At 45.0% G+C, this 13,380-nt stretch overlaps 2 protein-coding genes across 12 annotated transcripts in view; one reads left to right on the top strand and one right to left on the bottom strand.

Moving 5' to 3' along the window:
* Positions 1-5,159, top strand: part of CUL1 (cullin 1) — a 91,644-nt gene extending 86,485 nt beyond the window's left edge. For all 3 annotated transcript variants that reach the window (XM_045565109.1, XM_045565111.1, XM_045565110.1), the window contains 5 exons: positions 2,091-2,138; positions 2,218-2,300; positions 2,883-2,988; positions 3,522-3,635; positions 4,631-5,159. In XM_045565109.1, the coding sequence (XP_045421065.1) occupies positions 2,091-2,138; positions 2,218-2,300; positions 2,883-2,988; positions 3,522-3,635; positions 4,631-4,711 (432 nt within the window). In that variant the 3' untranslated portion in view covers positions 4,712-5,159. The remainder of the gene's footprint in view (positions 1-2,090; positions 2,139-2,217; positions 2,301-2,882; positions 2,989-3,521; positions 3,636-4,630) is intronic.
* Positions 5,160-10,838: 5,679 nt separating this feature from the next.
* EZH2 (enhancer of zeste 2 polycomb repressive complex 2 subunit) overlaps positions 10,839-13,380 on the bottom strand; it is a 65,854-nt gene continuing 63,312 nt past the window's right edge. For all 9 annotated transcript variants that reach the window (XM_045565100.1, XM_045565102.1, XM_045565105.1 and 6 more), the window contains 3 exons: positions 12,629-12,709; positions 12,402-12,486; positions 10,839-11,157 (listed from right to left, as the gene is read on the bottom strand). In XM_045565100.1, the coding sequence (XP_045421056.1) occupies positions 11,097-11,157; positions 12,402-12,486; positions 12,629-12,709 (227 nt within the window). In that variant the 3' untranslated portion in view covers positions 10,839-11,096. The remainder of the gene's footprint in view (positions 11,158-12,401; positions 12,487-12,628; positions 12,710-13,380) is intronic.

Raw genomic sequence — 13,380 nt, 5'->3', positions numbered from 1 at the left:
TAAATGGAATTATTAATTTCGCTTTCTGGTTGCTGATTACTACTCTGTAGAAATACAACTGATTATTGTATTTTGATTTTGTGTTCGTGTTACCTTGCTAAACTCATTTATTAACTCTAATGTTTTTTTAGGGTTTTTTTTTTAAATATACAATTATATCATCTACAAATACAGATAGTTTTACTTCTTTTCCTATTTGGGACGCCTTTTCTTTCTTTCTTTCGGATTCCTTTGGCTATAACTTGTGGTGCAACATTGAGTAGAAGCATAGAAGTGGTGGGAACTGGCGTCCTTGTCCTCCTGCTCTTAGAGAGAAGCTCTCGGTCCTTCCCTGTCAAGTACGATGTCAGCTGTGAGGTTTTCCTAGATGCCCTTTGTCAGATAGAAGAGGTTCCCTCTTATTCCTGGTTTGTTGAATTTTTTTTTTTTTTCCATCATGAAAAGGTACTCTTTTTTGGTCAAAATGCTTTTTCTGTTCTGTTGAGATAACTGCTTTTTGTCTGCTAATACAGTATACTACATTGATTTTTTTCCTATGTTGAACTACCTTTGCATTCTTGGGGTGAATCCCACTTGGTCATGGTATGTAATCCTTTTTATATGCTTGCTGAGTTTGGTATTTTCTTGAGGTGTCTTGCATTTATGTGCAAAAGGGATATTAAGCTACTGTTTTCTTGTGATGCTTGTCTGGTTTTGTTGTCAGAATGTGAGTTAGGAAAGTCATTTATTTTGTAATCAGTCTTGAAGTTAGTCCCAAATATATTTTCAAATTCTAATAACAGTGAGTTTGCTCCTTTGTATGTAGGCATCTTTTCTCTTTCCTCCTTACCCCACTTCAGAATAAGGAGACCAAAATTTGCCTGAAGGCTTAGTTGCCTCTCAGACTGTGGGGAGGGCTTTGCACTCTGGTCCCTGCAGGACAGGAGGCTGACGGGTGTGTCTGTCTGGGCTTTGCTTGGCTTCTCTACACCAGCCTCTCGACTAGCTCTCAGTGTTAGAACTCCCTTGTGGGGCTGCGGCTGCTCTCTCTTCCCTGCCTGTGGTATACACTGCCCAGTCAGATCTGGCTCATGAAGTGAGGCCCTCCCCACCTCGTGCTCCTTCCCTAGACACAGCTGGCAGCATTCAAATTGCCGCTGTGGAGTTCTGAGCCAGTTACTAGAGTAGAGGCTTCCCACTCTGCCAGCTTTAACCACATACCCTTGGACCAGAGTGGGTACCCGTTAAAACAAAGGCAGGACCTTCCTGTCCATTGTTGGTAAGAGCCCACAAGACTTTGAGTGCCCTTCGGCTGACTGATGGTGCCCTTGGAGTTCGTGGGATGATAGAGCTCTGAAGCAGGGGGGCTGAAAAGTGCTCAGACCACCACCCGCTGTTCGCAGATGAGGTGCTGCACGGTTGCTCTAGTGCACCAGAGCCAAGTGGACAAAGTACCTGCAACCAAGCTCCATTGAGTTCAAGAACAGAACATTATTTCCGGGCCTGCTGAAGCTCTTTAACATTTCTTCTGCAATGATCAGTGTCCAACATGAGCTGTCGGGCATTTAAGAAGTGAATAGGTTCCTATAGGTTTAATTGAAGAAATCAGTTGTGCATGGTTTCTAATAAAGGTTCAGCATCCCTAATCTGGAAATTCAAAATCTGAAATGCTCCAAAATCTGAAACTTTCTAAAGTGCCAACATGACAGTGGAAGGAAATGCTCATTGGAGCATTCAGATTTCAGATTTTCAGATTAGGGATGCTGAACTGGTAAGTATAATGCAAATATTCGAAAATCTGAAATCCAAAATACTTCTGGCCCCAAGCATTTTAGATAATGGATATTCAGCCTGCATTTAAGTGTAACAGAATTGTCCATTTTTATTACTGGGTGATCCGGGCCAGGAAGGGGTTGATTCTACTGTTAGAAGTCAGGGTGGGATGAAGTGAATTTAGAGAACCGCTAGGAAGCACATGTTTCATTTTCCTCTTGTTTTGGGCGATTATGGTTTTTCCATGGAAAAATGGACTATGGGGTTGCCTGTGGTTCTTACTGCAAAGAAAAATGCATTTTCCCATTAACTTATTCTTTTTTTCTCTTTAATTGCAGGACATTTTGGCACAAGTCCTACAGATTTTATTGAAGTCAAAGTTGTTGGTAGGTTTGCGTACTTTTTATGTCGTACTAAAAGAAAGCCTTTTCCTGAGATAGCGTAGTAACAGTTGTTTTCTTACAGGTCTTGGAGGATGAAAATGCAAATGTTGATGAGGTGGAATTGAAGCCAGATACCTTAATAAAATTATATCTTGGTTATAAAAAGTAAGCAAAATTTAATAAATAGATGGTCATAGACCATAGACATATCCCCTGGGACCTCCAGTGAGTTTGTCGTGTCATTACAAACTGAGGGCAGTTGGGAACTCAGTGCAGGCTGGACGGGTGCTGGCTCGGGGTTTGAGGTTGGCTTTTGGTTCCATTTGGTGATCCTGGGCGTTTCTCCAGTGGACTGTGAGTTTATGGTTTTTTTCTTTATTTGACAAACAAGTCTCCTTAAATGGCTCACCTGGAAAGTTTGGACCTTTATGTCCAGGTGTCTTGATTTTATTTCACTTGACAAAATTTGGGGGAGCAGATTAAGGACCTGGATTTCCTGGAATACGGATGTTGCTGTTAATGGCAAAATGGGAAACCCCACCCTGTGATAAAACTGCCCAGTGTTTGGTAGGGGGCATTTTCACAGAAGTCGGTCGAAATCATTCAGCAGAGGTGAAAGATGCGCTGTGTTCTCTACCATCTGTCTAGGGATGCAGAGCCCTTCTTAAAGGTTGAAAACCAGAAAAGCAGCCGTTACTGCCTACCTTTTAAAACAATACTGATCGGTTTCCTCAACTTTTTTGACAGTAAGAAATTGAGGGTTAACATCAACGTGCCAATGAAAACTGAACAGAAGCAGGAACAAGAAACCACACACAAAAATATCGAGGAGGACCGCAAACTACTGATTCAGGTGACTTTAAATGTGTGCCTGTGCTGTGTGTCGTGTGTCCTTCCTCCTGGAGGGCGGCCGTGGCGGGGGGACTGCTGAGTGGTGGCAGAAGAGGCGTGGCCTGGAGCCTCTTGTCTGAAGGGATTAGTCCTTTATGTTGCCAGGCAAAATAGAGTAGTCCCTCTTGCTCTAAATGTTGGAAGCAAATGGCAAGTTAAACTAAAATGAGAGAGAAGGAGAGTTGTGTAATGGAGAGGATGGGAGCTTCCATGGCCTTGAAGATTCAGTTTTTTCTCATCTTTTTAATGCTCATTATTAAAATTGCTCATAAGACCAAACATTTTAATACTTGCCACATTGGAGCTGAGACACAGGTAGGGAGAATTGGCTCCCCGCCCACTCTGTCACCTGCAGGATGCTTGTTCCCTGCTACGGAAGTGTAGTCCTCTGCGTAGAAATAGAACATCAGTGGCCTTTGTGTAGATTGGCCCTGACTGTTAACGCCAGTTGCTACAGCTCTGAGCACACCTGCGTTTCTCTGCCTGGTTGTGTAGGCGGCCATCGTGAGGATCATGAAGATGCGGAAGGTTCTGAAACACCAGCAGTTACTTGGAGAAGTCCTCACTCAGCTGTCGTCCAGGTTCAAACCCCGGGTCCCGGTGATCAAGGTACCAGGCTTACGTAGCAGTCGCATTCCATTCTTATTTTAGAGGAGAAAAGACAAAAAGTGGATTGATGACTGTGTCATGAAGAAAGGGAACTGGCTTGTGCGTATGTAGTAGATTTCTACAACAGAAAATAGGCTTAAGTTTAGCTTTTTATTGAAATATGCACACAGAGGTAGTGCACAGAGCCTCAGTACACTCGCGTAATCAACACCCAGACGAGGACTGAGACGTTGCCGGCACCCCCGCCCTGCAGGCAGCCCTGTGCTCCTGCGGAAAACCACTCCCAGGGCTTCTGGCACCAGGAAGCAGTTTGCCTGCTTTGAACGATGTATAGATGGATTAGACAGTACATGCCCTCCCGTGTGTGATAAGAATTTTTTCAACATTATATTTGGGAGATTAGTCCGTGTTTTAGAATCTAGCAGTCATCGGTTCCTTTTTATTGCTGTATAGGCATTCTGCTGTATGAACATACAACATACCTAGTCTATTGTTAATTGGCATTTGGCTTGTTTCTAATTGGAGTTGTTTAGAACAGTAACTAAGCAGCTCCCTCCTGTCCGAAAGCACTCGGGTCAGTCGCAGCCGGTGGGGAGCCCCAGGGCGGAGGCTGACGGGTGACTCCCCAGAGGAGTTAGGAGGCTGCAGTTTGGCTTCTGGGGTCACACACAGCACAGGGCCAGTTCACTAATGTCTGCCCCGGGGTTGTCCACGACCTTGTTTCCCTGCTAGTGGCGCCTCTGGTAAGAGGGGGCAGTCGACTGGCAGACAGAGGTTCTGGCCCAAAGGGCTTCTCCAGCCCGCAGCCCAGTTGCCAGGCTGGGTGCCCGAGAAGTAAAACTACATGCTCAGCACGTGTCTCGGGGGAATCTGGCCCCCTGAGCACTCAAGAGTGGGGGGATGTCTAGGGGGAGAGTGGCCTGTCTCTGTTTGGATGCTAATCTGTGTTTTTCTTCCCCTTTCACTGCCTTTTCCTGTTTTAAAATCACACCCAGAAATGCATTGACATTCTAATTGAGAAAGAATATTTGGAGCGAGTGGATGGTGAAAAGGACACCTACAGTTACTTGGCTTAACCCTTCTAGAAGGGTCTGACTGTGTGACCCGCAGCAAATAGTTCATGATGTAAAGAATGAAAAACAACTCAAGTTCATAGCAGCCAGCCTGCCGCCATTTGGACCTCCCTTTTTAAAACTGAGACCAAGATTCCCATCGCGTGGTCTCAGATTTGCATCGGAACTGCTCAGGATCGATACATTTCAAGTCTGTAAATATGGACACCAACGCCATTTAACCTAACTTAAGAACAGAGGGCAGTTGACCTTCCACGCTGAGGGCTGCATGCTACTGCATTAAATCAATACATTGGCTGCCTGATTAGCAGCTGCCGTCTCAGGCAGCGCGTGCAATGTTGGCAGCACTTTGAGAGCGAGTCTGAACGGACCCACGTGTAATCTGCTATGAAAAACCATTTGTATAGTGCGTTTCATTTTTTAATGTGTGAAAATAAAGAAAATTAAAGGATTTCTGTACAAGTCGCATTTGGTTTTGTTTTAAGTTTTACTAATTTCTATATGTAAATAAAAGATATAATGATTGTGCAAATTTATATTCCCAGTGTCTTCCTGTAGTTCAAAAGGGCTGCATTCTTTTGATTGAAAAATGTTTGCAATCTTAAGCCCCCTTGTACTCTTTTTAAAAACATTTATACTTATTTCGGAGACTTACTCCAGTGACTAGAATGCAGTATGAGGTTCAGAGACCACATTTGGATTTCTGTTTAACACTTGTAAGGACTGAATGAGTTAATCCTCGGACAACTCAACTAGTAGCCCCCCTCTTTTTTACAGGTGGGGAAACTGAGGCAAGATGGGAGATGTCCGTAGTAAGGAGTGGAGCTAGGGTTGAAGGTGGGCGGCCGGGCTCTGGGACCCCTGGTCTCTACCGTGCTCTGCTGCCCACATCCAGCAGGTCTGCACGGCCTAGTGTGTGCACAGAGGAGATGACGTGGTGCCTCGTCCCACGCCCTCTGGTTCTAGCTGGTTGTGAAAAGGAGCCAACAGTTTAAAACAACTTTTACTGGTAAAGCTCCCTGGACTAGGGGACAGTGGCCGTCTCCCCAGCCCTGTGCCAGACAGAGCCGAGGATCTCTGGCTTTTCAGGCTCCTACTGGTAGACTGGCCTGTGTTCTTGGCTGTTAGAAAAGTTGTTCCTCCTGGGAGAATGGAGTGTGTGCCCAGTTGGTCCCCAGTAGGGGAGGCCCGAAGTCGTGGGAGTCACATCCCACCTGGTGCTGGGGGCCCTGGGAGCAGCCCCCTGGGCACCATTCGTGTGCATCTGTGCCTCCGCCTGGCTGCTTTGTTCTCAGTCCCTTGCCACTCACAGCTGGGCCCCCTTGTGTGGTCATTTCCTGTTCAAAGGGCAGGAGACCGGAGCTGGTGGCAGAGAAATTTCCCCTCACAGCACTGGGGTGCTCCTGCTAGCTTCCGTTTTCTTCATTGGAAGCTTAAAGTTCCTCGCAGGTTTCTTGCATGATAGACACTTGAACATCTTGGCCAACTACAGCTGCGCCCAAGTCCACGTGGGCAAAGTGGAAGGCGTCGCTGACGACAGCAGCGGGCGCCCTGGGGGTTTCTCAGCACAATCTGGTGCTCAACAGGTGAGTTTAAAAAGTTTCATAGGTCAAAAAGTAACAGTAATAGACTCAGCACTTAATGGTTCCCACACTTTTTTTTTTAGTGTATCCCCCTTTTCAGATGATCCAGTGAAGATTGCCAGCATGAAAAGCAGGCGGAGTTCGGCCCTCAGGGCCCCGGGTACCACAGGTCGGCTGCAAAACTGCCCATCTGGGAGTGAAGCTCCCTGCTTGCATTTTTCTGCCCCTGGGAAGAGTATGCTACGGAGAAACACCACGTGCCCTCTTTCAGACTTGCGTGTGTGAGTCCCGTGGATAGGAACTATTTTGACAAGGTTTTGCTGGTCTCCCTTCAGTTCCTCCAGGATCAAGCATGCCCTTGGGACTGGAAATTCACAGTGGGACACAGGTGCACCGAGGGACAGGCCAGTCGGGCAGTTCACCCCCATCTGCAAATTTGCTACCTTGTGCCCGCCCCCTTCGCGGCAGATAAATGGACTGTTGATGGGTGTGAGAAGAAGGCAACTCCAGACCTTTTGCCTTTATTCCTCCAACCGTATCATGTCCTGACAAAGATGTTCCTGAAGCAGCCCAAGAGAATTGAGTTTCGTTGAGTCATATTTAGGCCCAAATGTCCCTTACGTGCAGATTAACTGCTTTTCTCTTTTAAGAAATGGGAAAAGGGACATCCTGTGAGTTTTCAGGCCAGCTTAGTAACCCCCTGCTGTGTAGCCCCTATGGGAGTCTGAGCCCTGAGGACAGCAGCACTGTTGCAACCCAGGAGTCCCCCCATCCTCAACCCCTCTTACTACTTCTCCTTGGACAAGATACTTGTAAATTATATTGCAGACGCAGTTTGGCTTTTTGTTATTATTACCAGCTATACTTTTACATAGAATTATCTAAGCCCAAGTATCGCTGAACTAATCAAATCTCAGAAGTGCCCAGATTATCACTCTTGCCTTTACCCATGTTTGAGACTATAGGGCAGCCTCTTTGTAAAGCCACCAAACATCTTGGGCAGTGATACTTGCTGAATTCTCCGGCAGAGTTTGCAATCTGCTTGTCACCCACTCTGACAATGCTTACCTTGGAATCATGGCCAAGGAGGTTGCAAAGGTTGGAAACAAAGTATCACAGCAACAAAAGTTTACCCTTTCATCTGTCAATGACTTTAAACTGCCTCTTTTATAAAATAAATACTCTGCCCTCTGGGCTGTAGAAAAATTCGATGTGGTCTTATCAGAGCTGGGCTTTGCACTAAGATGAACAGGCTGAGTATGTACCACTGGGTACTGCGGCCCGAGGGAAGCGTTCTTACCTAGGGAGGAGACGAGGCCAGACAGGACCTTGGGCTCAACAGCTAGAAGGGTAGAAGATTCCCTTGGTTTGGACTCTTGTCAAACAGGATGCTGGCGAGGACCTGGACTGCCAGCCAGTCCCTGTCATTGCCTTTGTGAGACGGCAGCCAGGAGCACTAGAATACGGGGATGTAAGATCCCCAGGTAACGGCTAAGGGAACGACAGCTACAGGACCCACAGGTACCTGCAATTGAAGATATCTTTACTGACAGCATTTCGAGATACTTGCCCCTTGCTGAACATTGGTACCTAATTTTCGTTTGAAAGAAATCTAGATTTACCACACCTACGTGGAAAACATGCTTCGTTTCTTTTGTTTATATTTGAATTAAATCCCCTTCTGATGAAGACAACTTGTTTTTCAGGAATCACAGCAGCTTGGCCATCTGGGTTCATTTTTTTACACCTTAATCTCATCTTTCCAGTTCACGCACCTGTCCAGTGGCAGACCAAACAATGACTTCATCGCAACCGGTGCGTACCAGGTATCCAGGGATGGCCCTCACTGGAACTGTTTCTGAGGGCTGCGGGACTGAGCGTTTAGTGCAACTAATTCCAGCAGCATTGACTTAATAGAATACTTAGGTCCTTTCAAAATGTTCATTCAGATCCTTGTCTCAATCAATCTACAAGCTTAAATGACATGATTTGTTTACATACGATTGACTTTTGGTGGCAGTTGCTGAACACCTTCAGCAGAGGTGGAAAGTCAGGACTCTGAGTGGCTATAACGAAGGCCAGAGACTGGACAAGGCAGCCGGTATTGGAAAATAAGAGCAGCTTCCAGGTAAGTGATTATAATTGATTTTTTTTTATAAATTACTATATAAAACATTCTTGATTGAAAAGAATCTTGACAAGCAGAATGTTATTTTTATGGTGCCTTTAACTTTGCCTGCATACGTTAGTTTGTGGGCGAGGTGCTACCTATGTGCCAGTGTTAAGCTCTGCTTTATTTTCCTGATGTGAATAAAGAAAAATCTAAGGCTAGGCTCGGTGGCTCACACCTATAATCTCAGCACTTTGGGAGGCCAAGGCAGGATTGCTTGAGCCCAAGAGTTCAAGACCAGCCTGGGCAACATAGCGAGACTCCTGTCTCTGCAACAAAATTAAAAATTAGCTAGACATGGTGGTGCATGTCTATAGTCCTAGCTACTCAGGAGGATCACTAGGGCCCAGGAGTTTGAGGATACAGTGAGCTATAATCAGGCCACTGCACTCCAGCCTGGGTGACAAGAGCAGGAACCTCCTAAAAAATAAAAACTAAAGCTGACCAGATCTGATTTAAAGATGACCTTTATCATGTAGGATTTATCAAATGGGTATATGTCAGGTATTTCTGGTCAGAAAACCTGTGTTCATGGAAGTCATCAAATAGGACATTTAGAAAAGGACATTTCAAATCATGGAATAAAAAGTTCGCTGTGCATTAAGAACATACCAGATGGTGCTCAGCATCACTGCTTTCCATCAATGCACCTTGTACTTTGTCATCCTGTTGCAGCTAGGGCTCTGGCATATTGAGCAGCTCACTGGACTCAAGGACCTACCTCCCAGCTGTTCGCCTCTGGGGAAGGGGAAGGAGCTGTGGCTGGAACGAGCCATGTCCCCAGATAGTATTGGCCGGTGTAACCCTTGGGGTTTCCTGAACAGGCCCACAGGCGATAATGAACAGGCTCCATGTGCCTGTCTAAACAAGGACATTAGGCTACCTAAAGGAGAAATGACCCGAACAACCAAAGTCCTCTTCAATGGCTGCCCACTCTGCGCAGGGCCATGCTGAGTGCCAAGGTGGACACAAGGTAACCAAGGGCAAGCCCTGGAGTTGCTGTTCCACTTGAACCAGTCAGCAACAACCTGCTAAGTGTATGGAGATTGGGGATAGTTATTGAGAGACACAAATCATATTAGCACTGTCACTAAACTGTGGATTGGACTACAAGAACAACACATGAAGTAGATTCTAGAGCAAGATCTCCTCAGTGCCAAAAGTAAGTGGCAAATTAACTTTAGAACTCAAGTTGCACTGATGTGATAGAAACCAGAGAAAATCTTATAAAACTTAATGGAATTGGAAAACAAGGTGAGTTATTTAATGTGAAAATTAAAACTATCATCACTTATAAGTAAAAAGTGTATCTAACTATAGAAAAGACAACTACCAAGTAACTACACATCATGGACTGATTTATAGCTGTTGGGGGGAGGGGGGGGGGGACCTGGGAGGGTGCTGTAAAGTTGCCCCCGAGACAGACCGCACGTTACCACGAAGAGTACAATGTGTAGGAACCCCATTTCTCGAATATCTTGACAGGGTTTTATTTCTTTAACCCCTTCTTTGAGAAGATATAAAACTATAGTATGGTTGTACCGGTGAGCTTTTGTAGGTAAATAAGGAATCCCAATGTACACTGTCGTATTGCTGAAGAACTACATCTAGACTAATGGAGTTTAGAGCTAGATAGTTTTTTGTTTTGAGACAGTCTCACTCTGCTGCCCGGGCTAGAGAGCCGTTGGCGTCAGCCTAGCTCACAGCAACCTCAAACTCCTGGGCTCGAGCAATTCTCCTGCCTCAGCCTCCTGAGTAGCTGGACAGGCATGTGCCACCATGCCCGGCTAATTTTTCTATATATATGTTTAGCTGTCCATATAATTTCTTTCTATTTTTAGTAGAGACGGGGGGTCTCACTCTTGCTCAGGCTGGTCTCAAGCTCCTGAGCTCGAGCGATCCACCCGCCTCGGCCTCCCAGAGGACTAGGATTGCAGGCGTGAGCCACCGCGCCTGGCCTAGATAGATGATAGGTTCTTAAAAGTAAACCTAGTTCACACTGTCATTTTATGTATGGAGAACAGAGACTTAAAGGTTAAACTACTTTCTCCAGGTCATACAGCTAATTGTAACATATCCCACCCTTGTCCCCTGTCTGCAAGATCAAGCACCTTACTCGGTAAACCCCCAGACTGTGTGGTAGTGTTATTCACATATGGATATATCTTCTACTTATTAGGTAAATTCTGTATTAAATTACATTATTTATATGATTATAACTAGGCAAATTAATACTAATGGGCAATATTAGTTAAATGAAGATTCACACAAGACAAGACAACTAAAAAACTAATGGAGTTAAATTTGAGTTTGGTTTCCTGTCCTTTTCTAAAATCAGTTAATGAAGTTTTATGAGAGATGACTCAGTAACTAGGAGAAGTTCAAGTATTCTTTATTCAAAGTTGAAAAATGTACCATACTGCATTATTGCAAAAATTCACTGGTACAAAACACTTTGCAGCTGGTGAGAAGGCAATAAAAAGTTGATTTTTAAACTCATTACTATAAATTATTCTTACAGTACTTTGCAAATTCAGAATTTCAAACTGCATTTTTCTTTTCCTAAATTGCCCACAGTACTCGAGGTTCCTGAATCTAAGGCAGCTGTTTCCGAGAGGAGAGGAGGTAGCAGATGTCAAGGGATTTCCATTTCTCTTTCGATGCCGACATACTTCAGGGCATCAGCCTGGCTGTATCTGAAACAACATGAAAAGGAAGGACCACTTACCCAACATGCAGGGAGATTGAACACAACCAAGCCTGCTGATATAGGTGGGTGCATTAAAATGTCTAAAACACCACCACACACACCCAGTTACCCCGCTGCGTGCACAAAGGCACTGCATCCATCTGTGTTATGGGTAACTGCCAACTTCTGGACCAGACAAACCTGTTCCTAGGAGCATTCCCAGAGCTTTCTGCCCTGTGCCTCAGAAGCAAACTACCCCCGGGAAGGCCAAATACACAGAACATGATCTGGAGACCTAGCAAACAGGGCCGCAGAGCAGCCCCAGCGAGGCTGGAACGGAGGCACTGGCAGCGGACTCCACCCTGAGAGGCCCTTTCTCAGCCCCCGTCTGGCACCCTTGAGAGCTCTCCTTCAGGAGCGCAGCAGTCCGCCGTTCAACACAGGCCCTGTATTGCAGCAACTTGATGCTCGAAACCAGCTTCTGGATGGGATGTATATTCAGCCACAGGATTTCTTTAACAATAGTCATTCTGATTGCATTTTTTTGAGACAGGAGCTTGCTCTGTCTCCTGGGCTAGAGTGCAGTGGCATCAAGTTCATGGGCTTAGGCGATCCTCCTGCGTAGCTGGGACTACAGGCACGAGCCACCACACCCAGACTGACTGCATTTAAGTAAGTATGAAATGTATGACTTGTCAAATTTATCCTACAGAGCTTGAACAGTGTAAACCACCAGCCTAAGTCAATAGGCCCTGTGTCCCCAGCACACCAACAGTTTCTCTCCCAGAAAGTGCCCACAGGGTGACCAGGCAGTTACCTGCTAACAGTGCCTGACTTTTAAAATATTAAATGATGTGTGAAGTACTCTAGCAATAAACAAAATGAAGTAGATGTAATTATAGTAACAGTAAAGATATACATAGTATATTGTCAAGTATGGAGCAGAACAATCTATATTAGTGTGATCACATTTACTTTAAAAAAATCACTGCAAGCATGTGTGCAGCACAATGTTAATGAAAAGGTCCAGAACTCACAACAGCAGGGTCAGAAATGGGCTTTCTATGTGGGTTTTATTATGTTTTAAAAATAAGTATTACTTATATAATTAATAAATGGATAATAAATAATATAGCAGGAAAGACCCCCCCCCCCCCCCCCGTGACAGCAGATCTATCAAGGAACTATAAAAAAGAGCCTTTGTCCACAGCTCACAGTCCTTAGATCATGTTAGAAATGTACTTCACCAACCTGTAATCAAAAAACAGCTCTTCACCAGTCTGGATGGCTCTCTTGGCAAAAATACCTATCCTGTGATCGCCATTAACCATCATAACTGGAAAGAGAGATGCACAAGACACGTTGGTATTTAAGTAAGCAGTTACATGAATGCAGAGTCACATGGACGTGAACAACTCTCCTAGAATTATTCAAGTCTGTTGCCAGACTGTGATAATTCTGACTTCGTAAGTACCTACCTTTTGCATAGCAGTTTGGATTTACTGAATGATTTGCAAAACGAATTTTGTTACCCTTGCGTGTTGCATCCACCACAAAATCTAAAGAAAAAAATAAGTACACTCTAGTGAGTAATTTCAGTTACAGATCAATAAACATAATGGTATTATGATTCTGGAAATACAACTAATTATAGTACCTCAGGGTTTGCCTTCAAAAGCAAATAAATCATCCAACCAACTTCATTAAGAAATGACAATGTTTGGAAGACAATGCTATTCTAGGTTAAAATTAATCATTGGGAATTCAAGAGGGTTGTCTGCCTCAAATGCTATTACTCACCAACTATAAATATACATACTACTGAGCAAAACATGGCAAAAATATGGAATCTCCCACCAGAGATATTCACTACAGCCTTATATTCTACCCAAGAACAGCGCCATGAAAAATGCTGCCTTATTCTCACGGTCCTTTGATAACATCCAGGGAATGTCTGGAAGAGGCTGTCAAATGCAGTGCTCCCCATCCTTCCCGGTCAGAGGCAATTACTGGCTTACTCAATACCCCAAAAAGGTGAGCACAGCAGAGAACATGAAGAATGTCCCCATCCCAGCCAGAGTCTGGTGCAGCCCCACCGGCAGAGGGCTGGGACTGCAGAGAGATCATTTTCCTGCACACCGACCTCATCCCCCTGCTCCAGCCTCTCCCAACCCCAGCAAGCAGCCCACCCCCATGCTTCTGAGAAACAGCGGTTCTTCCTGTGGAGGTC

This window comes from Lemur catta, chromosome 11 (assembly GCF_020740605.2).
Source record: "Lemur catta isolate mLemCat1 chromosome 11, mLemCat1.pri, whole genome shotgun sequence".
Taxonomy (NCBI): Eukaryota; Metazoa; Chordata; class Mammalia; order Primates; family Lemuridae; genus Lemur; species Lemur catta.
This window is presented reverse-complemented; position numbering and strand designations above follow the sequence as displayed.